Source organism: Acinonyx jubatus, chromosome A1 (genome assembly GCF_027475565.1).
Source record: "Acinonyx jubatus isolate Ajub_Pintada_27869175 chromosome A1, VMU_Ajub_asm_v1.0, whole genome shotgun sequence".
Classification (NCBI taxonomy): Eukaryota; Metazoa; Chordata; class Mammalia; order Carnivora; family Felidae; genus Acinonyx; species Acinonyx jubatus.
The window spans coordinates 77,496,020-77,521,133 of NC_069380.1; the positions used below are offsets into that span (position 1 = coordinate 77,496,020).

At 42.9% G+C, this 25,114-nt stretch overlaps 1 protein-coding gene across 3 annotated transcripts in view; it reads left to right on the forward strand.

Annotated features, from left to right (window-relative positions):
- MYO16 (myosin XVI) overlaps positions 1-25,114 on the forward strand; it is a 605,690-nt gene that overhangs the window by 236,148 nt on the left and 344,428 nt on the right. For all 3 annotated transcript variants that reach the window (XM_027065214.2, XM_053217786.1, XM_027065212.2), the window contains exons 5-7: positions 249-357; positions 7,240-7,364; positions 18,466-18,591. In XM_027065214.2, coding sequence (XP_026921015.2) covers positions 249-357; positions 7,240-7,364; positions 18,466-18,591 — 360 coding nt within the window. The remainder of the gene's footprint in view (positions 1-248; positions 358-7,239; positions 7,365-18,465; positions 18,592-25,114) is intronic.

Below are 25,114 nucleotides of genomic sequence, written 5' to 3' on the forward strand. Positions count from 1 at the left end.
GGGGTGGGAGGAAGAAGCCGGGGCTAAGGCCTTGCCAACGTCAGTTGAACATTCTTAGCCTGTTGGAGTTTCTCACAAAGTATTTATTATATTTGTCTTAAAAAGTAATTACAGTGTCCCACATGCTTCTACAGGGTTTTATCTAAGACAGACTTTTCTGGATCTGTTTCCCAACTAATGCAGAAGTGAAACCCGCTTTCTTTGTTACCAGTATACATAATGTTATATTTGTTCTTTTTCGCTTACAGGCTGGAGCCAATGTCCTTCTCCAGGATGTTAATGGAAATATCCCCTTGGATTATGCCATGGAAGGGACAGAATCTAGTTCCATCCTGTTGACCTATCTGGATGAAAATGGTAGGCAGTTGCTGTGAAAAACTATAGAGAGATAGATTTAAAGACAGTGTGGTACAATTACAAATGTATATTTTATCTATCTTTTAGGCACGCACACATGATTTCAGATCGATGTGGTTTCCCTAGATTGTGTAAAATGAAGTATTTTTTCTCTATATAGAATTTCATTGTTCCCCCCGCGATGCCTCGTTGGTTTAGTCAAGGCAGTTTTGCAAGGCAGCAGAAATCTAGAGGCCAAGAATGAAGGAACATTTTAACAAGCATCTAAAGTCCATAATTAGTGGGACTGGGTTTGTAATTATAATCTATTCTCCACTGGGAGGGCAAGGGAAGTGAACCAGCATAACTGAATTCTGAGTTAACGAGAGCGAGGTCATCTGAAGTGTATTCTCTTAGGAGCGGGTAGTCCTTGTGAATGCCAGTGAGGGAGGACTTAAGTCAAGGGCAGCTTGCACAGCATCCACTGTTGCTGACACGTGGAAACACAAATGTCAGAAGGAAGCGCCCTGGTCATGTTGCTAGCCTGAAAAGATGAGTAGAGCTCCCAGATAGATTCCCTCCCAAAGAATATTTAATTGCACAGACTAAACGTATAATTTCAGGAGCAAGTTCAGCATTGGCAGAGTGGGAGGTGTTTGAAATCCTGAGCCCGATATGGTACGCGACTGAAGAAGTTTGCCACTTCCCCGCCCCCTTTTTGTTTAGGTATAAATAACAACAAAGAAATTCCAGACCCTTCAAGTATGATCTTTTGTCAGAGAAGTTTAAAAGTTTTAAGAGCCACACAGTGCTTGTCACTCTGTCCTTCTCGATTCTAAGAAAAGCCCTCACATCTGCCTCTTTTTTCCCTGTGCTCTTTGCCTCCTCCAGATCTCTCGTATCAAAAGGTTTATTCTGAGGATGGCTTAGAATAATAATAATAATTAGCACTTCACAGCCAGGGGTTCTTAAAAAAATAATCTCATGAATTCTGAGAGTGGGTTAAGTACTGTTATCTTCATTAGGGACAATGTGAGCCGTGAGCCCAGCTGTCCTACGGAAGGTCACCGAGTCCCAGCCGGGGTGACGGAGGCACCTCCTTCACTCCTTGTATCTGCTCCTTAAGTGAGGGTCACATTCAGATCTCTGAACCTGTTGTCAGCGGCAACTTGCTGGGGACAGGTTCCATTATTGCTAAAGGGATTGAGACTTGAAGTTATGTTTGCACACCCCACTGCTGTGAAGTTTATTGTTTCGGCCTTTGTGAAACTTGGACTTCACCACGCACGCTTCTGAATTTGCACAAACAACTCAGTTGTGTTATTAGCTGAGCCACTTCTATTAGCAGATTTCTTCCTTCCTTACTCTGAGTTTCTAATAGCCACGGTAGTAAATAGTTCTCTTTTGAAAACTGAAATGAAGTTACCTTTATTTGCAAAAGAACTAACCTGACTTATAAACCTTTCCCACTCATTCAAGGATTTTGTTCAATAAGAAAATTTGATATTTACAAAGGCAGTATTATCTATCTTATGCAAAGAAAAATAAGTGATTTTGAACGTGACTGAGGGCAAAGAGAGGGCGGCACAGATTCTCGATGGTTAGGAGAAAATCTGTCACGACGATGGCTGTCACAATCAGTTTGTAAAATACATGTTTGCTGGAACAGATTCAACTTAATATCCCCTAAATTTTTAATTCTGTTTTCCATTTGTCACTGCTGGTGTGCTGGCCTGTGCCTCACGACCGTCTGCCCCTCCCTCGCCTTGTGCACGGTGTGCTCCTATTCTGCCTGGGTCCCTCCTACGTGTCTGTGTCAGCTGCCACACCCATTCGATTTATTCTCTGGCCTCCTCGCTGGCGTGCTTTCAGGGTTATCTGCCATGACAGTGTGGGCTGACATCCTTAGACATTTCTAAGATCCCCTGACTTGATGCGTATTACCGTTTGGCGCTCAGTGTTTCAGAACCACATTCTCAGAACCAGGTGGCTGTCATCCTCGGATATTCTCTGCGCACCATACAGTTTCCAGGCTGAGTACTTAGCACGCTGTCCCATCAGGACGCGTGTGGCAGGAGGCAGGCGAGGTTGTGAGGAAGTTGATTACGTGGCAAATCGCTGGTCACAGGTTCTAATTGTACTGTCACCACTGACATACAGCATACGCCCGGGCACAGCAATTAACCTCAGCTCACCGCCTGGGCTTCCTGGGCTGGAAAACAAGACAGCCACGGAGGGCTGGTTGAGGACTTGATGCATATTGGATCGGCAGAGTGAGGTGAGCCAGTTGGCTTTCAGAGAAGGCAACTAATTGCACAATGATCGAGCGAGGGAAGAAAGCACTGCAGGGGGGACGGGGGGAGGCACAAGGTGGTCCAGCACAGATGCACGGGTAAAGATATATACATGGATTCTTTTCACTTTGCTGCGCATGCCCTTTCTCCTTCCTTCGAAATTCATCCTTTAGAAAAAAAAGCTCACACTTATTCTCCTGAGCTCCTAATCTCCTCTCCTTAGCCCACTGAAGTTCAGCCTCTGCCGGAAATGTCCTTCCAAAGATGGCCATTGCCTGCTTGGCTCTCTATTGGCTGATCACCCTTCCGTTCTCCCGCCTGTGTTCCCTCATCGCCCTGTAGTGTTCCCTTGACTTCCATCACACTCTCCCGCGAAACCTCGCTCACCTGCAGTGATCATTCCATACTGTCCTCCATTCTCTTTGAGCTCCCACTTACTTCCTTTGGAAGTGTGACCGCACAGGCAGATGCCAGAATGTTCTCTGGTTCATCTCACCCTGTTCCTTGTGTTGTGACCGCCTGCCTGCTCCCAAGATTACTCCTGTGGCTCAGATCTCTTAGAAGACTTTCTGCCTTGTCGTGTGCACTGTTCCCAAGTATCTTGCCTTGGATATCAGGCGGTTTGGGATAACATGCCCACTATGGAAGTTTCATGCCCTACCAAGAGTCCATTTTACCCTTATGACCAGGAATCCAAGCATCTGAATGTCACTTCTCTTTTCCTAAATCCCTCACATCGAATTGTCGCCAAATTTTATGGATTCTCCTTCCTTGACATCCCCGTAATATGTCCGCATCCCTCACCCATTGTGCCGTTGCTGCCTTCGTTAAAACCCTAGGCTTTCTGTTGTGGAAACAGCCTCAGAAACTGGCTTAGCCTTCCCTGATTGTTCTTTTTTTTTTTTTTTTTTTAATTTAAAATAGAGTAAGTTAACATACAGTGTAGTATTGGATTCAGGAGTAGAACCCAGTGATTCATCACTTCAATGTAACACCCAGTGCTCATCTCAACTAGTGTCCTCCTTAATGCCCATCCCCCATTTAGCCCATCCCCCAACCCACCTCCCCTCCAGCAACCTTCAGTTTGTTCTCTGTATTTAAAGGTCTCTTATGGGTTGCCTCCCTCTCTGTTTTTATCTTATTTTTCCTTCCCTTCCCCTGTGTTCATCTGTTGTGTTTCTTAAATTCCACATATGAGTGAAATCACATATTTATCTTTCTCTGACTTATTTCAATTAGCATAATACCCTCTAGTTCCATCCATGTTGTTGCATATGGCAACATTTCATTCGTTTTCACTGCTCAGTAGTATTCCTGATAATTCCTTAAGAGACTCCTGGATTAATCAGTCCATAGTGACCTTGTATATTTCTTCCACTTAGTAAAATTAAATTGAAATGCCAATCCTGCACCACCCTCTTCAGAGTCACCCATTGTCAAGGTGGGAGTGTATCCCAGTTTGCTGGGGACGGTCCTACGTTGTGCGTCTGGTGAGACTGATGGAAAGGATGGTGTAGAGGGTTATAACAGCCTTTTGGCTTGAACATGTTTGTTCCTTTTTTCTAGAATCAGCTCCCTTTATTTGCTTGCTCAGAGCATCCTTAGCTCCAATTCTAGAAACTAAGAAAATGATGTGCTATAGTCACGGGGCAGGTCACATCAGAGTGACAGACTACCCCCAATACAAAATGGATAATGGAGAAAAAGAAAAGTTGAATTGTTACAAAAAAAAAAAACCAATATTATCTTGAGAGAGGCAGTTAAGGAAAATTAAGATAGGGTTTAGACTGACTTGATGTGTCAATGTGATTTCAGTTTTACATATCACCTGATGTTATCAAATGTACTCAGGCAATAGTAATTAGTATCACATGTAATAACTTGTAAATTTCAAGCAAATGATGTTTTTCTTATTTCCTGAATATTTCCTAAATGTGTTCATTTTGAAAAAAAAATTAATGAATTCCTGTCAAAATAATAAATCCAATCAGGACCTGTATTAGTTTTTTTTTTTTTCAGAGAACAGGATGAAAATAAAACTTACTTTCTTTTAAAAAAGACAGACTTGGCCTATTTTCCATTATAAAATAGGCTTATTATGGTCTGTTGGTTATATTTTTCCTGGAGTAGCTTAAGACTTTTGAGCAAGAAGAGAGGGAATTTCTGTTCCATTGTCTTGCTGAAAATAGATTTCTGCTTATTTCCTAAACATATAACAAAAATCTAAAATCGCATCTTATGTGGTATCATATTTGACTCAAAATGAAGTTTTAAAATAGTAAGATACAATATCATAATATTCCCCTCTGATACCTTCACAACAGTGGCTGAAATAGATTGTTTTCTCATGACATGTGGTAAATGAGTGATCTCTAATCTGCTTTAATGTGTCTTTTATCACTGAGCTCTATTCTTTTACAGCTCAATTTTAATGATGTGTGCAAATGATTCTCTAAAAGATACGTACCACTCCAGTAAACACTGCAGTGTTATAGAACTTAGAATAACGTAGCCATCAGATTCTTCGACTTCAGTGTGCAAAATTGAACACTGACATTTGAGAAATAGTATTTTCCAAAATTAACTGACACGTCAAATTCGACAATCCTAAAAATGAGAATAGAGTGATAGTTTTAGTTGGTTCTTAACAAACCTCAAAGCAACTCTTAGGGAAATCTGTTAGTTCTTCCGAAATGGCATGTGGAAATTTCAAAGCTGGTAATTGGTTCCCCCCTCTCATCCTCCTAGTGAAATGGGTTTGCTTTGGACAGAGTATTTGAAACAAACCACATTATTCAAATAGCGCATTTTGCTTTATTCTGTTTGGGTCTTGCCTGCCTCCTTATTGCAAAGAAAAACAACGAATGCATGGCGTACAGCCCATGTAATAGAAAGCTGACTATAAAGGACAGCTCACATCTAGCGAGTACTTGCTCGATTCAGCAAGCCGAATACTGTGTTAGGTGCTCGATGTGTTGTCGTTTGTCCTCATAACCACTGGTGAAGCAAAAACCATCAGCCCCATTTTGCAGATGGAGGAACTGAGGCAGAAGATGAGTTACCTGTTCCCACTGGCACTAGTATAAAATAGACCTATTATATTATTATACTTATTATATTATGTTAATAAAATATGCATAATATATGTGGAATATATAATATATTATACTTACTACTATTATTACTAGTAGTAATAGAAGACACGACACCAAAATCCAGGAAGCCTGACCCCCAATGTTCATCCAGGATCTGAGAGAGAGCTGGACCAGGGGGCGGAGGTTCCAGGCTCTAAGGGGAAAATGAAGGCAGATGTGCAACGGGTTGAATGATCTCTGCTCCGTGGACAGATCTCGTATGTAGTGAGTGTAGCTGCACTTCTTTGGGATATATATCATTCCCTGAGTGACCGTGGATGCAGAAGACCAGAGAGGTTACATACCTTTCCCAGAGTCACCCCAGAGAGGTCAGGCACAGGCTGGCATGGCCAGAAGGAACACTCTGGTATTGATGCTTGGGTCCCCTGTGCCGACCCAGCCTCCCTGTTTGTGGCAAGGACTGAGTCACATGAGAGAGAGAGAATCAGGGAGGTGGCTGATTTCTAGCAGCCACTGGCTGAGAGGCAGGTGTTAATCATCACCATCATCATCATCATCATCATCATCATCATTATACTTTCACTGAGAATAAGGTGGATTATTTCCCCTTATTAAACACCTGTTATGTCCAGGAACCAATCCTGGGAACAGGATGCATAAATGTGAAGGTTCGAGCTACCGTGGAGATTCACACGAAAGCTTGGGTGAGAATAAATGCTGACAACAGGTGCTAACAGGAGGGGAGCAGACCTGACCTTTCCATGGCCCATCCCCCTCCTCGGCAAGGCTGACTTCCAGACTTCCCTCAGCTTCAGTTCATTTCTCTTTATTAACGTGAACAGCCATGAAATGTTTGATTGGAGAATCTTTTTACATTTAATTTGAAAACATTTGAGATCTGCAGGGAAGTTGTCAAAACATCCCTGAGAGTTCCCGTACACCTTCTCCCCGCCTCCCCATGCCAACACCCCACACAGACGTGGTACGTTTATCCAGAGTACGGAGTTAGCTCAGGTATGATGCTACTCACTAAACTACAGACTTTGTTCACATTTTTCCAGGTTTCCCACCAAAGGTGGTTTTCTATTCCAGAGATTTCTATTCTATTCTATTCTATTCTATTGCTTTTAGGAGGAACTATTTTGGCCTGAAAATTATAGAGAGCAAAAACCATGTTTTAGAACTCATTTCAGTTCCATTCAAATGGTTTAAACTACTTTGGGCAGTGCACATTGATGATCCATACTAAGACAGTCGAACATTGAGAGCCTGCCATGGATGAGGTGTCATGTCACATCTTTGGGATAGAATCAGAGGAAAATTATTCCAGACTATTTTCTAGCGGTAAATAGAAGGCGGGCCGAGAGAAAACATTATGAGGACTTTGAATTCAAAGCAGAAGAGGGGCTTCAAAGAGGAACACGTTGAAAGAACAGTGAGATAAAATTAAGGCTTGACCCCCAGCGGCTGAGAAGCATCTCTGCCTTCTGTTTCAAAGGCTGTTTTCCCCGTAGGCGTGGACCTGACCTCACTGTGCCAGCTGAAGGTGCAGAGACCCGTGAGCATGCTAACAGATGTCAAACACTTCTTGTCCGATGGTGGAAATGTCAATGAGAAAAATGATGATGGGGTGACGCTGGTAAGTTAATATAACTGGCTCAGAAATATTGCTGATGTAGAGGATTTAAGTTGATTTCTAAAGCCTGGAATTGGATGCAATTAACGTTTACAAATGTCCTTTATTTCTGATCATAAAAGTTCTACATATTTATTGTAAAAATCTTGAAAACGCGTTAAGTGCGCAAAGACGGAAACAGAAATCACTTATGTCGCCACTCAGAGAAAAACCAGTGTTTGTAGGCTGATGTATTTTCTTCAAGCCTCCCTTCCATTTTGTTAAAAAATTTACAGTAATTTTTTAAAGTGTATTTATTTATTTTGAGAGAGCGGGAGAGGGGCAGATTGAGAAGGAGATGCAGAGAATCCCAAGGAGGCACCTCACTGTCACCTTGGAGTCTCACTTGGGGCTGGAACTTACGAACCCATGAGATCACGACCTGAGCCAGAATCAAGAATCAGACGCTTAACTGACTGAGCCATCCAGGTGCCCCTGGAATAATTTTTAGGCATTACTTTGTCCGTGTGATTCGTTGAGATGGAACTTATGGGAGAATGTTTTCGTTTTTCATTTTACATAAAACAAATTACGGGTCACTCTGGGGAATGACTTTCTAAATCCAAGTGAAATCCTGTCATTGCTTTTTTTCCACAGCTATCGGGCACAGTGGCAGTAATGAAAAACCAGTACAATTAAATTTGGATTAATTCTCATATAAGCATAATGTCTAGTCATGAAAGTAAGAAACATTTGGCACTATTGACTTGCACTGAGCATGCCTGTGTTAAAGTTAACTGTCGTGGAAGTAAATGTACTGAGGCTCAGGGGGAAGCATTGAGAGAAAGTAGATTAGCAGAAGGGGTATGACGCTCGGAGCGTGGGACGCACAGAAGCCTCTGGAGCCAGTGATTCAGGTTCTACTCTGCATTTTTCTGGAGGTGTGAGGTTGAACACAGCGATGGGAGAAATGGCTTGTCTAAGTGGATAAAAGTTGTGTGAGACCCGATACGGTTTTAGATTTATTAAACGCAAATCGAACACCCTGAGACCTCTGGATAGAATAACCTTCCTAGATACTGATTTCGGACTTTGGACTGTAGGTTTTCTAAAGACTGTCAAGAACATAACTCCAAGTTATAAGCAAAGAGAACAAAGCGTGTTTACAGTTTATTGAAAAATCACATTCAAGTGGAAAAATACTAGAATTAATCTATTGAGGAAGTAATTTATTAACCCTAACCTGTGAACAAAATAATAATGAACAAAGCCACAAAAGCCCTTTTATCATGGGCTTACATTTCTTTGGGGAAGATACATAATATACCATATAAATGAGCTAAATGTGTAACATGCTAATAATGACAAATGCAAAGGAGAAAAGAATAAGATAAGGACATGCTGGGAGGTACACAGGTAAGATCTCACTGACGAGGAAGTTTGAGTAATGACCTGAGAGAAGTCTGCACACACTGCAGGGGTGCCTAGGAGCATTCCAGGCTGAAGAGTGGTACGTGCAAAGGCCCTGAGGCCGGAGTGGGTGTATTAAGATTTAGAAACAGCACAGAGGCCTGTGAAGCTAAGCAGAGTAAAGGAAAGGAGTGAGGTAGCTGGACCGGGTCCTGCAGGGTTTGTGTGCCTGTGTGAGGACTCTGCACTTACTCTGAGTGAGACGGGAACACGTGGGAGGGCCCTGAGGAGAGCACAGCCCTGCTTCACTTCTAAAAGCATCACTCACTCTGACTGCTGTGTTAAGGATGGACTGTCAAAGGGCAGGGCTGACACTGAGAGTTCAGGTGAGAGGTGTGGTTGGTGGTGGAGCTCAAAGCTACAGGAAGCTGAGGCTGTGGGAAGTGGCTGACTTGTGTCCGCGTGAAAAGAAGATCCGCTGCGTTTTCCTGATGGCCAGGTGGTGTAGGGGAAAGGATGATTGCAGAAGGACTCCACGTACTTTTAGCCTCAGCACCTGCAGCGATGGAGTTGGCGTCCGGTGAGACCGAGAGGGCTGAGGACCAAATGAGCTTGGAGCAGAAAAGACAAGGACAGCTTGGGAAACACAGAGCTAGATGTGACTCTGAACCTTCTTCACGGAGACGCTGGGTTTGTGGTTGGATATTGGAGTCTGGGACTCAGGAGGCGTCTGGACTGCAGAATCACTTTTGGGAACACTAGCATAAACGTGACGTTGAAAGCCTTGACCCTGGATAAAATCACACTTCTGACACAGAAGAAGAAGAGAGAATTGAGGACCGAGCCACGATGCTTAGGAAGGAGAGGAAGATCCAGAAATAAGACTGGAAGGAGAAACTCTCAAGGTAGGAGGAAAACCAAGAGAATGAGGTGTCCCAGGAGCCAAGGAAAGGAAGTATGATGATGAGGAGGAGGAGGAGGAGGAGGAGGAAGAGGAGGAGGAGGAGGAGGAGGAGGAGGAAGAGGAGGAGGAGGAGGAGGAGGAGGAAGAGGAGGAGGAGGAGGAGGAGGAAGAGGAGGAGGAGGAGGAGGAGGAGGAGGAGGAAGAGGAGGAGGAGGAGGAGGAGGAGGAGGAGGAGGAGGAGGAGGAGGAGGAGGAGGAGGAGGAGGAGGAGGAGGAGGAGGAGGAGGAGGAGGAGGAAGAGGAGGAGGAGGAGGAAGAGGAGGAGGAAGAGGAGGAGGAGGAGGAGGAGGAAGAGGAGGAGGAGGAGGAGGAGGAAGAGGAGGAGGAGGAGGAGGAGGAGGAGGAGGAGGAGGAGGAGGAGGAGGAGGAGGAGGAGGAGGAGGAGGAGGAGGAGGAGGAGGAGGAGGAGGAGGAGGAGGAGGAGGAGGAGGAAGAGGAGGAGGAGGAGGAGGAGGAGGAAGAGGAGGAGGAGGAGGAGGAGGAGGAGGAGGAGGAGGAGGAAGAGGAGGAGGAGGAGAGGAGGAGGAGGAGGAGGAGGAGAGGAGGAGGAGGAAGAGGAGGAGGAGGAGGAGGAGGAGGAGGAGGAGGAGGAGGAGGAGGAGGAGGAGGAGAGGAGGAGGAGGAGGAGGAGGAGGAGGAGGAGGAGGAGGAGGAGGAGGAGGAGGAGGAAGAGGAGGAGGAGGAGGAGGAAGAGGAGGAGGAGGAGGAGGAGGAGGAGGAGGAGGAGGAGAGGAGGAGGAGGAGGAGGAGGAGAGGAGGAGGAGGAGGAGGAGGAGGAGGAAGAGGAGGAGGAGGAGGAGGAGGAGGAGGAGGAAGAGGAGGAGGAGGAGGAGGAGGAGGAGGAAGAGGAGGAGGAGGAGGAGGAGGAGGAGGAGGGGGAGAAGGAGGGGGTGTGTGTGGGGGGGAACGGTTGACTATCAGATAACCACTGAGAGGTCAAGTGACTGGAGGTGGTGAATTGACCTTCGGACTGTGTGTTGGGAGGTCACTGGTCTTTTCACCAAGGGAAGATGCAGTGGAGTGGTGGGCTCAAAATCCAAACTGTAGTGGGTGATAGTTCTTTTAATGCGTGTAACGCATCAATGCCTAACACAGCGCAGAAACCCAGTAGACCTTTGTGTCTTTGTTTGGCTTAAGATATTGCAGATTTATATGCCTCTAAAAAAATCACTGCTAAATAAAAATTGCATAAGTGTTTCAAATATCGTCAAATCAAAGGACCCACGTACTTTGGTAGTGAAGCTATTGAAAGAATCAATCAACACAGAACAATAAATTGGGATCGAGTTCCACCACCTTCAATTTTGACATTCTTTGTGACTTTTTTCTATTGAGCAGAGAGCATAAACATTGCAAATAATTGTTGTATAATAACTAAATGATCATCTTTGATCATTGAGCTTTTCACAAGGAAATTAGTAGTGATCGGGAGGCTAGGAAGTTGTCCCTTGAAGATCACAGTGTTTAGCAAGCGGTAATGTAGTTTGATTCTTCAGTCGGAATCAATCAGTCTATCATGTTAATGACTGCCTTCCCAGAGCTCTCCTCCGGATTGTGTGTTCCTGTCTGTTGTTGGTCGACAGTAAGAAGACGCCAGTCCACAGATTTCCATATCCTGAGTTGGACTGTCGGTTGTGGTTCAGAATCATTTCCCACACTGTCAAATTGTGCAAAAGAAGACGAAGCTATCAGTGAAAGGCTCAATACCTTTTTCTCCTTTGTTAGAACATGCGACAAAATTACCAAACTTACTGTAGCTCTCTTAAAAAGATCTCTTGCTGTACAAGGATACCCTTTTTAAAAGAAAACAAAACCTGAGAAAAGGATACAACCCCCCCCCCCTAAAAAAAGCCTTGTTACAGAGGATATGGAAATGCATTTCTGAGTTTGAGTGCATAGATGCTCTTTGAACATCTACAGTAATGACTTTCAGATACATTATAAAGATGCTGGTTCTTCACTCTTTTGTCACAGACTTTGATATATAACATCTGGCCTTGGGACGTATTTACTTGGTCTGTTGGAAAAGAATTATTCATGAGATGCAAACATCAAACAATTTTATTTCTGACTCCCTTTGTTTTGTCAGTAGTGCTGGTTTATCCCTTACTTCTGGGTGAAGACTTAGCCAATGCTATCAGCTTTCTGGCCGCAGTTTATGTCACGATGCGTAGCCTCAATTTAGAGATTAGAATGTGCGGTCCTTTATGACAGTGAAAACTCCCTGCTGGCATGAAGTCAGGGCTCACTGGTCTTTTTATGTCCTATTACCTTCTAACCCCCCTGGTGTAGCTGTGGATTCCTTGTCAAAATTGTGCTTTTAATGTAATAAAAATGGCACCCGGAATTACAAGGAAAGACAGTTCTATCAAAACATCATAATCATAATATTAAAATTAACTTTGTGATATTAATGCACATGCTCCATTATTAATGCACCGAGTAACAGCTTTAACCATTACCATGATTTTAGAGTAGATTTGAACCGGGGTGATATTTGGACATTTCTGCTAGGACAGCAGTGTGATATGACAATATTTCTTGTGATGGTAGAGAGCATCACAGCTGTGTACCCTATGTTCACCGTTGAAGAATTTGCTACATTTCAGTCGGGGTTAGAAAAAAGTAAAACTGTTTTCCCACCAAGTTTGCAAACCCCCTGAATCTATGCACAGTTCCTACAGGGGCTGGTGGGTTCAGGCATTAAGGACCTCAAGTTCAGCTACATCTTGAACCTGTTCCTGGTATATCAGGAAGTCCGTAGAAGGGAGGGTAGACATGATCACCTGTTTCCCCTTCTGCCACTGCCTTCTCTTCAGTGTCGCAGAAGTTGAGGGAGAGGACGGGAGGAGACAGATGGGCAGGAGGTGATGCAGTAGGGGATGGAGGGCTTTGACTTGACCTTCCTTGAGAGAATGTCCTGCTCTCTGGGCTAGAAGCGGACCCCTTCCCTTGTGAGGATGTGGAGGTTCTTCAGATATCACCTCCTCACCGTCATCACTGGGGATCTCCAGATGGTCCTTTACACCTGCCTCAGTTCTAGGGAATCTGAAGTGCTCCAGCCTGTCTCTCTCGCCCCCTCAGGCACCCCCCTGACACAGAACTGAAAACGAACACAGCTTGTCCCTGGAAAAATCTGCCCGCATTTGTTTTTGCCCCTGTGAACTCATGAGGGCCAGTGGATGCCAGGGTGTCTGTGACCTCCCCTTGCAGCCCACCGAGCGGAAAGCCAGCCCATCGCTGCCCTTTACTTTTTCTAGGCAGGAATCAAAACCTAAGTGACAGTGTCTTCGCCGTGCCGCTGAGGACACATGGCTTCCGTGGGCGGTCACCATAGCCAGGCTCTCCTGACATGAATTAGGAAGGAACCCAGCCCCCCCCCCAGCACAGGTACACCCACATGTACGCTGTCCTTTTATCTCTTGAGGTCGGAGTCAAAAGTAATCTAGGCAGTTTTTGGACAACCATTTTCAAATATATATATATATATATATATATATATATATATATACACACATACATATACACACACATATGTACATATACATATATATACATATATATACATATACATGTATATATATGTGTATATATATATGTATATGTATATATATGGTCTTACTTTGAGATAGGATATATATTATATTCACACTCAGTCAAAACTATGGTAGGAAAAATCCTCTGTTAATATTCTGACATAAAAGTAGAATAGGAGAAGATGTGAAATTATTGGTTCAAAACCTGGACTCATTTCTGTAGGTGTTTGAATAGCTATTCCTCAAGACTGATTTTTATTTACTCCCAACATTATGTTCATCAAAATTTGGCATTAACCTTAGAGTGACCTTCCCGATGTAGGGCGGCAGAGGTCACAGACCTTAAATAAGACCACATTCAGTGAGCATATATTTCAAATTTCACACACAGCTTCTTTTTAAAAATTAGGTGCACAAATACAAGACTGAGAGACAACAGTGATGCCCATTTTCCATGTTACGCAATAAAAAGGACTTAATTCTGAGTGGTGGAATCCCTTCCGCTATACAAATAGGGGGAGAAAACACAAAGGGAAACCCTGTTATTATTGACTACAACAAAAATTAAAGTGAACATTTATGCATCAAACAAGAGCAGAATTAAGAGGCAGATAATAAACCAGGAATAATGCTTACACTGGCTCTTCCAAAGTGTTGATATTTCTCAAATATGCAGTGTTCATAGAAATGAATGAAAAAGATGACCCTCTCTCAGTAGTGAAACAAGTAAGAGAGTCATTTCACTAAAGGAAATACAACTATCCTGTAAATATATTAAAAGAGACCCATTGTTAGAAGTTGAATACACTGGAATTATTTATAGTTGTTTTAGAAATTAACAGCAAAGACTAGAAAGCTAAGTAAGAATCTGCACACACAGGTCTATGCGCACGGTCTATGCACATAGGGACTGTGCACACATGGGGTCTGTGCACACACAGATCTATGCGCACACAGGTCTATGCACACAGGGTCTGTGCATACACAGGTCTGTGCACACACAGGTCTATGCACACACAGGCCTATGTACATGGGCTCTGCACACACACAGGTCTATGCACACAGGGTCTGTGCACACACGGTCTGTGCACACACGTCTATGCACACACAGGCCTATGTACATGGGGTCTGCACACACACAGGTCTATGCACACAGGGTCTATGCACACACAGGTCTATGCACACAGGGTCTGTGCACACACGGTCTGTGCACACACATGTCTATGCACATAAGGACTGTGCACACATGAGGCCTATGCACACACAGGTCTATGCACACACAGGCCTATGTACATGGGGTCTGCACACACACAGGTCTGTGCACACACAGGTCTATGCACACACAGGTCTGTGCAAACACAGGTCTATGCACACGCAGGTCTAAGTACATGGGGTCTGCACACACACAGGTCTATGCACATAGGGTCTATGCACACAGGGTCTGTGCACACACGGTCTGTGTACACACAGGTCTATGCACACAGGGTCTGTGCACACACAGGTCTGTGCACACACAGGTCTATGCATACGTAGGTCTATGTACATGGGGTCTGCACACACACAGGTCTATGCACATAGGGTCTGTGCACACACAGGTCTGTTCACACACAGGTCTATGCACACACAGGCCTCTGTACACGGGGTCTGCACCCACACAGGTCTATGCACATAGGGTCTATGCACACACAGGTCTGTGCACACAGGGGCTGTGCACACACAGGTCTATGCCCACACAGGTCTATGCTCATAGGGTCTATGCACACACAGGTCTATGCACACAGGGGCTGTGCACACATAGGTCTGTGCACCCACAGGTCTGTGCACACACAGGTCTATGCACACGCAGGTCTATGCACATGCAGGTCTATGTACTCAGAGTCTGCACACACACAGGTCTATGCACATAAGGTCTATGCACACACAGGTCTATGCACACAGGGTCTGTGCACACACAGGTCTATGCACACACAGGTCTATGCACACAGGGTCTGTGCACACAGAAAGCTGAGTCCCTGCCTACAGCCCTGGTTGGGGTGTGAGTTGGCACCAGCATTCTGGAACTCAGTGTGGCATCCTACAGAAATAACTTGAAAAAAACGTTCATTGTTTTAGAATCCCAATTCTATTTCTGGGAATGTGTCAGAAGGAAATGGTCAGAGATGCAAACATAGTGATTATCAACAGAACAATCTTGTATAAGATCAGAAGTGTGGCAAATACAGAAATGCCCGCTAATTAGGGATTGGTCAGGCGGATTATATGCTCCAGGTGACGGCGCACTGTGCTTTCCTGAAGAGCAGTCTGTTAGAAGAGTAATTCCCAACTTGCCATAATTTTCCAAGGTCGTCCTTTTCCAGTCGTCCTGCCAAGAGGCTGTTGCCAGTTGTCAACCGAAACAACAACCACCTCTGTGTCTCTCCTAAGACCCCATATAATAGCGGGAGAGGAGTATTCTGAGATGCCATGGTGGTAAACACTTTCACATTTTGGCACCTGATGGCTTCCAGCAATAGCGGCAAGGTAGGGGTATAACTTCCATTTCAGAAAATAGCCATGGTTTACACTCTAACTTAATGGTGAGAGTGTCCCTGTAGGGTCTGTAGGCTTGCTTATGGATTCAGAATTTGGTTGCCAGGAGAATCGAGGTAAAGGCTCTAAGCTCTTGATATTTTACGATGACGAATTTTTAAAATTCTGTTATCTCTTGTGATGGTGTGAAAGTATTCAAAGTCAGGGTTTTTTACCTCCATTTTGAGATTGCCTAGGATTAAATTTGTCTGTCTCCAGAGAGGTCACTGGGAGCTCATGCTTTGGATAGTGTTTCTGCCGAGTGAGCCAAGACTTTCCTTCTAGTCTTTTCCTTGAGAGCAGTGCCTGACGTGACAGGCTGAGAGCTGGGCTGAGTTTGAGATGGCAGAACCCAGTTTTGCTGAGTCGAAAGCAAATCTACTCGTAAGCAGTTCATCCTGTGAACTTGACATTGTTAGTATCAGGTGCTGACCAACAAATGGACAGTTCTTGGTGCATTTTATATTAAAAATGAAAACCTTCTGAGATCCCAATCTTAGTGCACATAGTTCAGAGTAACCTCCGAATTAACTGATTATTCAATAATGCAGAATAAATTTAGGGGCAGGTGAAAGATTGATATTTTTTGGAGAACAAATATATAAAATTACGTTTCTCTAAAATACTTGTGGATATTTTATTTGGGGGACTGTTTGTTAGAATATTAATGAGGTAAGTTCTATATGTAATAAAGTATGGGAAGATTGATGTGAAATGTGATCTCTTAATGTTCATGCTTTAAATTGGATGGATATATTTGCTCTTTTGGTACAGTCAAGTACAAGAAATAAGCATATAACTACATACTGTACATTAAAGAGCATAACTAGGACCAGAGGTAGAAAAGCAAATGTTTTTGCAATATATATGTACATGTATTTAATAAGTCCTTTTGACTTTATTGCAATTTTGTCTTTGTAATAAAAACAGCTATAAAATCCCGTGCTACAAAAACAGGAAGAACTCATTGTTTTTACTACTTTTATATTACTTTTATTTTTCCTTTTCTCATAGTTCCTTAATATTACGTTCAGGAAATCAGTCACGTGGTTACTTAATAACCTCATTTAAATTGAGAACCACTTGAGGCGCCTGGGTGGCGCAGTCGGTTAAGCGTCCGACTTCAGCCAGGTCATGATCTCGCGGTCTGTGAGTTCGAGCCCCGCGTCGGGCTCTGGGCTGATGGCTCAGAGCCTGGAGCCTGCTTCGGATTCTGTGTCTCCCTCTCTCTCTGCCCCTCCCCCGTTCATGCTCTGTCTCTCTCTGTCCCAAAAAATAAATAAATGTTGAAAAAGAAAATAAAAAATAAATTGAGAACCACTTTAAGTCAGTTGAGCATCTGACTTTGACTGAGGTCATGATCTCGCAGTTTGTGAGTTCAAGCCCTGTGTCCAGCTCTGTGATGACAGCTTAGAGCCTGCTTCAGATCCTCTGACCCTCTCTCTCTCTGCACCTCCCCTGCTCATGCTGTCTCTCTCAAAAATAAAAATAAACATTAAAAAAAGAATTGGGGGTGCCTGGGTGGTTCAGTTCATTATTCCAACTTCCGCTCAGGGCATGATCTCACAGTTCATGGGTTCAAGCCCCTCATCAGGCTCTGGGCTGTTAGCATGGAGCCCGCTTTAGATCTCCCTCTCTCTCTGCCCTCCCTTGCTTGCGTACTGTCTCTCTCTCTCTCTCTCTCTCTCTCTCTCTCAAAAATAAATAAACATTTATAAATTTTAAAAAAAGGAATAAATTGGAGCGTGATGATAGTTGGCTTATATATAAAGCCTGCAGCATTGGAAACAGGACTTACCGCATCTGAAAGTTTGAATCCTTCTGCAAACCCTGATTTCCTCGTTGTGGCTCCTGAGCCTTCATTTCTAAATCAGGTTGCTTTCAGAAACTAAATGGGGAGCACGTTCAGATGAGAGCTGCATCATCATTTTAAGGTCTGTCAGGATTAACTCATCCTTTCTGGTGTCCCCACCCCTTTTACCTGCTCATAAGCATTAAAATGATCCCGTCACATTTCCTATTGTCGTTTATATCTTCGAATCTCCTCTGGTCACACCAAGTACAGGGGTTGAATTTCAGAGCGAGTGTGACTTATGGGCAGGAATTATTAACGCGTTCGATGATTGTATTTTATATTTAAAAGTATTCAGGGGCGCCTGGGAGGCTCAGTCGGTTGGGCGTCCGACTTCGGCTCAGGTCATGATCTCACGGTTTGTGACTTTGAGCGCCGCGTCGGGCTCTGTGCTGACAGCTCGGAGCCTGAAGCCTGCTTCGGATTCTGTGTCTCCTTCTCTCTCTGCCCCTCCCCCACTTGTGCTCTGTCTCTATCAAAAATAAGTAATAAAAAAAAAATAAAAGTATTCAGATTATAGTAGAAGGCGACACTAAAAGGGGAAATGGGAATTATATGAAAAAGCACACATTGTCCGGATCAGAAGGTGAAGAATAAATAACTCACCTGTAAGCCTTTTTGCAAAGAAGGATGATGTCCACTGATACCAAGTAAATAAAACCGCATGTATGTTCTTTTTTAAAAGGTATTTTGGATCTAGTATTTTATTAGCTCTCTTCAAGCCACTGAATAAATTGTTTTGATGTCATTGCTTTTTTTTTTTAAGTGGCATAACAAAATATTTCTTCATTGCAGTTACATATGGCGTGTGCCAGTGGCTACAAGGAAGTGGTGTCTCTTCTCCTTGAACATGGCGGGGACCTCAATATAGTAGACAATCAGTACTGGACCCCGCTCCATTTGGCAGCAAAGTATGGCCAGGTGAAGTGATTTCCTAAATTACTTTGAAAAAACCTGTAATTAATGTATCATTTCGTATGTAATTTTTTCATTTCAAATTGTGTACTACGTATGTGACTTTTAATGGCATCATATTAGGAAACGAATAGTTTTACGGTTCAAAGAAAACATCGTCTTTTGGAAGGATACATAAAGCATACATTCTCGGGATTCTGTGTGTTGTAGTCAAAACTGTTGGATAAATGATGCACGATTGTAAACATTTTGCATAGAGTGGGCTTGTTATTTTCTTAACATTTCACAGTCCTTTTCATAGCTCACAGTTTCATGAATCGTTAAAAATTCTATTTGTTCTCTACAGTTAGAAGTACAGCAGATTTGCATTTGGGTTTTTATTTTTCATATAAATTACATTTCATCTTAATGAATGAAGAAAGACTATCAGATATTTTTTCTTTGAATTGATTTTTGGCTACAGCTAATACAACCTGAGTCACTAGTGCACAAATTACTTTCTCACCAGGTACCATTATATCATGAAGCAAACTGACTTTTAAATGACTTATGTAGGTGAATATGACAGCAGTGTTCATAATAATATCAAAATCTATTTATAAAATACACCATATTTTGTGTTAGAGAAAGCCTGAGTACTACTCTTTGGGAAGATAATTCAATTTTACATAAATAGGGAAGTTGAGGTTAAACTTGTTGATTCCCAAACATTGGTCTAGGGTGACAGTCACACCCCTTAAGTTAAGTTCATACCAAGTTGAGTCTCTTAGATCCTAAAGGGTATGAAAAATAGCGATCATAAAATTTGAGTACTGCAGTAATTGAAATAATGGAAAACATTTGCATTTCAGTCATTTTAGAAAAAGCACATTGCTGGGGCGCCTGGGTGGCGCAGTCGGTTAAGCGTCCGACTTCAGCCAGGTCACGATCTCGCGGTCCGTGAGTTCGAGCCCCGCGTCAGGCTCTGGGCTGATGGCTCAGAGCCTGGAGCCTGTTTCCGATTCTGTGTCTCCCTCTCTCTCTGCCCCTCCCCCGTTCATGCTCTGTCTCTCTCTGTCCCAAAAATAAATAAAAAACGTTGAAAACAAATTAAAAAAAAAATAAATAAATAAAAAAGCACATTGCTTAGGGAAAGTCTTTCAAATTAATGAAAACATCATTTGCTTTGACAACATTTCCTGTATGAAAAGGTTCATTCATTCAATAAATATTTCTAACAGGCTATTTATTAAGTACTTCAAACTGTGCTTTTAGCAAGTGAATGTTTGTGTAAATAAATGGATAGATTAAGGGACCCGAGGCTGTAGATGGTGAAGCCATTGGGCCCAGGGGCCCCAGGTCCCCTAGATCCCCCTGTAGATCATAGGAGCACTGGGGGATCAATAACCTCAGTACACCATGAATACACCCATGCTTCATTTCTAGCACCGTGGCACACTGGAAAACGCTGGGTGAGAGGTTTTGTCTTTAGTAAAACGTAGAGAAGCGAACATATAAGCAAGTGCTATTTCCTAGAACACTACCTGTTCCTCTGAGCTGAAGAAATGGTAATCAGTGAATTATCAAAACGTGCTTATTGTAGTCAGGGATCCCTCTGGAAGGAGCTAAATCCAGAAGTGAGGGATTGACAGCTTGGTAAAATGTAACAGAATGCTACTACAACTTAATTAATTAAGGCTTTCATTTTACCCAATTTTTCAACTTTTCTGATTGGACATTTAGATCAGGTATCATTTCAAGGAATAATAAATTGTTTTCCTTCAACTGCTTTTATTGGATAATGTGCTCTGGGGCAATAGGACTAGATTTAACAAGTTTATCTATTTATTTATTTGTTTATTTATTTATTTATTTATTTATTTATTTATTTATAGTTTCTTTATTTAGCGAGCGAGTGAGGGAGGGGCAGAGAGACGGAGAGAGAAAATGAATCCCAAGCAGGCTCCCTGCTGTCGGCACAGGGCTCAATCTCAGGAAACCTGTGTTGAAATCAAGAGTCAGATGCTTCATGGACTGAGCCACCCAGGTGCCCAATTAGCAAGTTTTTTTTCTTAAAGACATGCCTCGGACTAACTACATCACCTCTTCTGTTATTGGACATTTAAATTGTTTTTATCAGAACCCAGTGTGTGGTTTTTGTTTTACTTCATTGTGGGTCACATGAAATATTTGGTAGGAGTTGGGGTATTTTATTTGTTATTGTATTTCTCAGTTCTGTGATTTCCATTTGGCTTTTTGTTTTTTCATTGTAACTTCCGTGTCTTTGATGGACTTCAATTTTTTTCAAGAGGATTTGTAGTTGCCTGTTGAAGCATTCTTATGAGAGCTGCCTTGCCATCATCATCAGATGGTTCCCACACCATCCCCCTTGCTCTTGTTGCCAATTCATCATCTTGCCTCTTTCAAGTTGTGATGTCCTGATCTTGGCGTGGTGAGGGGTTTTTAATTGCATTTTGGACACTTCAGCTATTATGTTAGGAGAATCTTGGTCCTACGTAAGTCTTCTGTTTTAGTCAGCCTGTTTAAGTTCAGCCTGCAAGGCCTGTTCTACTTGAGTGGGTTGTGGTTCCAGTTCCAGTTTCATTTTCAGACCCCTTGAGTTGTCATTTTAGTCCACTTGGCTTATCTGATGCCCCTGGTGTTCTTCTAATTCTCCCAAAGGGTGGAAGAGGTTTTCCCAAGCCAGGCTACCCCATGTCTCTGGGTGAGGTAGGCGGATGTCCACAGGGACAAAAGACTTTCAGGACTGGGGGCCTGTTGGGGCGTTCTCCCTCTTGCAGGCACCCCCTCCCAGCTGTGTTTGCCTCTCGTTGGGGAGGAGAGTCTCAGCAGGTTGGAAGAAAAAGTGCTTGATCTGGCACTACATGTTAGCAGATCATGGTTCTGGACTCACCTGCTATTGCTGGAATGAACAGTTGGAATGAGGGAGGGATGCATCTACCCAGGCCCCTCTCTGTCCCTAAGTCAGGCTGGGAAACACTGGGTCTGGGCTAGCCTTCGGTTACCTGGGATTCCTCCCTTCCTCAGGCCCTGAGCCAGTTTCCCTGTCTTCTTGCCTATTCAGACCTCTTCCTGGGTTGCTTGTTATTTCCAGGGGTTATTTTTTTTTTAATTTTTTAATGTTTATTTATCTTAGAGAGAGAGAGAGAGAGAGAGAGACAATCCCAAGCATACTCCACACTGTTAGCACGGAGCCCCCATGAATTGTGAGATCATGATGTGAGCCTAAATCAAGAGTCAGATGCTCAACTACTGGGCCACCCAGGCGCCCCTCCCAGGGGTTATTGTAATTGGCAGGGAGGATGTGGAAGAAACCAGGCTAAGTTGGTATTTTTTTAAATCTTTTTTGAAGTCTTTTTTTAAAGTTTATTGATTTTGAGTGAGAGAGAGAGGGAGGGACAGTGAGAGAGAAAGAAACAGAGAGAGAATCCCAGGCAGGCTCCACAGTGTCCGCAGGAAGCCTGATGTGGGGCTTGAATTCATGGAACTGTGAGACCACGACCGGAGCTGAAACCAGGCATCAAGCGCTTAACCGACTGAGCCACCCAGGTGCCCCTAAGTTGGTATGTTTTAAAGTGATGAAGAAGTTAATTTATGATTGTTTTCACATGAAACCCATCTGTGGGCAGAAGAGAAATGAAGGTGCATTTGTATAACTTCCATTATAAGGTGTCTGTGGGGATCTTTGGTTCTACATGTTGAGTATGTCTCAATGTGACCAGTTTCTGACTCCAAGATCTATTTGGTAAGAACATCTAGACATTTCTGTTCCACTTCCCGGAAGCTATATGATTAAGGCAGAAAGAATGCGTAGCTTTCAGAAATTATATCCCTCAGGCAATCAGATGTAGCTCCTGATACTTTTCTCAGTTATGGGCCTGCAATTTCAGAGGCCAAGAGTTTGTATGAAAATAAGGAACTGACATTTCAGGGGTTCATGGGAAACCCTCCACTGCAGAAAGGGGAAGTTCTGCCCAAGAAACTCCTTTTTTAAAAAAAATTTTTAATGTCCTTATTTATTTTTGAGAGAGAGACAGAGCATGAGCAGGGGAGGGGCAGAGAGAGAGGGAGACACAGCATCCGAAGCAGGCTCCAGGCTCCGAGCTGTCAGCCCAGAGCCCGATGCGGGACTCGAACTCACGGACCATGAGATCATGACCTGAGCCGAAGTCGACGCCCAACTGACTGAGCCACCTAGGCACCCCCCAAGAAACTACATTTTTAAAGGGCCTACAATTAAGCTTTATTTGATGATAAGGTGGTAAAAAACAGGATAAGACTCAGATAAAATTTGTATCATGGAGAAAGACATGTTTTCTATAACTTTGATACAAGACTAGTGAATATATTAAACTGATAAAACAGGTTGGCTATGTGGTAAGCGGATTGGCATTTGGTTTTAGTAATTGAAAGTAGATTCTTTTAAATGTTAATTTACACAGTTACCTTTAACAAAAAGAAATAGTGGCTGACAGATATACCATTTGGTATATATCAACATATATACAAAATAATGATTAACCTATATACATATGTTCGGTATAAGATACATAGCATGATACCTTGTGTGCCTTTGTGATTTAAGAAACACGAGCCTGGCACAATTACCGCTGCCTTCATAAAGCTTGCCAGTGATTCCTGTCACACGCAAGCTGTAAGATAACGGGATGGCTGGCGAATAAGGCAGGGAGAGTTCATGGGTATTAGTACTCTCACCCCATTATCTGCCATATTTGAACAATTTGTCAAACTTTGGGTTTTCTGAGTCTTTGTTTTCAGCCTAGAGAAACAGTTATGAACTTAATGTGGGAAATATGATTCAAAGCTACATTTCCTTTGCAAGATGCAGAGTAATTCAGCTTGATGTTTTTATTCCTACTTCTCTGGTGCCCCAGTGATTTTCCCAACACTCATCATTTACTAGTGATAAATGAATGGAGAAACAGTTTCCAATTGCTCAATTTATTCTTTCAAAACCAGCTGAAAAATATTTGACCCCAACTTTTATAAAAAAGATGTATATATTTTTTGTTCTTGCCTGTATTTCCTGGACACTTCCCTGCACAAGCACCTATATTTCATTCTTCCCATCCAAGGATTAAGCCAGTTTTGTTCTGAGGACTCCCATGGCCTCCTCCCTGGCTCTGAACCCAGCTCAACCACTCACTGGCTGTGTGAACATAACAAGCCTCACTAATTTTTCTTCCATAGAGTCTGGCCCCAAGGTCTTCAATCAATGGCAACCATCAACCTCAGTTAAAACGGGGATTATTCTGTAGCTCAGGAGATTCTGGGGGAATGGCAGAGGCAAATGCATGAGACAGCATTTGGGGTGTGTCCTAGTCAATTGATTCAGTTGCTAAATTTGTACAGACAAACATCCGACACAAAGGTTTCCAGAATTGCCCAGTTATAGTCATCAAATGAGGCAGGTTTAAAAAGTAAAGTGACATTTATCCTCAGCTTCTCTAGAAAATGACTAGTCATTAATTCAGTATTTTCTAAACCCTTACACATTTCAGCACCAAGGATAGATCTAAAGATCCTAGGTGGCTTTTCCATTTTGCTCCCTTATACCTATCCAGGTGGGGTCTCCACCCAAATGTAAGCTCCAAGCAGTGAAGACTTTTGCTTGCCCTCCATGCTGTCTCTGTGTCCAGCAGACTAACCCAAGGAATTGAAAGACAGATCAATCAACCAAGAACTTGAAGCAAAGCACTAACACTCAGAGGCAGAGGGGGGCTTTTCTGTTAGAATGCATGACATCAAAACCAAAATGTGTGCCTTGATTCAGACTAGAGAAAAAAAAAACAACTAAGAGATTTATATTAATAGATTTTGGATAAATTGTGTTTCTTTTATTTTGTCAAGAAAATACCGTACAATATAGAGGATTATATTTAAAATTTGTTCATCTGTAAAAATACCACTTAATATTCATTTTGGAAATAATATTTTAGAACTAGGTTTTATTTGAATATCAAGTTATGTGTATGGGAGATTTAGAACTCTAAAGGAATTTACTGTAAATATATCTCCATTCAGGAAAAGAAAAAAGCTTTAGAAATGCTAACATTTTTAAAGACTGATGGCATTTTTAGAGACATTCATAGCACTTTCACTTTCTTATAAATACCTTACAAATATAAATACCTTTATGGAGAAGGTAACTCATAATTTGTAACAGTTTTTCTTATTGAAATTTATACTGGGATGGGATATATTTAAATAAAATTTTTTTTTTAATGTTTATTTCCTTTTGAGACAGAGAAAGAGTGTGAACGGGGGAGGGTCAGAGAGAGGGAGACACAGAATCTGAAACAGGCTCCAGGCTCCGAGCTGTCAGCACAGAGCCCGATGTGGGGCTCGAACTCACAGAGTGTGAGATCACAACCTGAGCCGAAGTCGGATGCTTAACCGACTGAGCCACCCAGGCACCCCTGGGATGGCATATATATTTTAAAACTCCCCTTTATATGAACTTTCCAGTGAGAAAAAAAGAGATGGCTTGTTCTTGTCTAAAACTGGG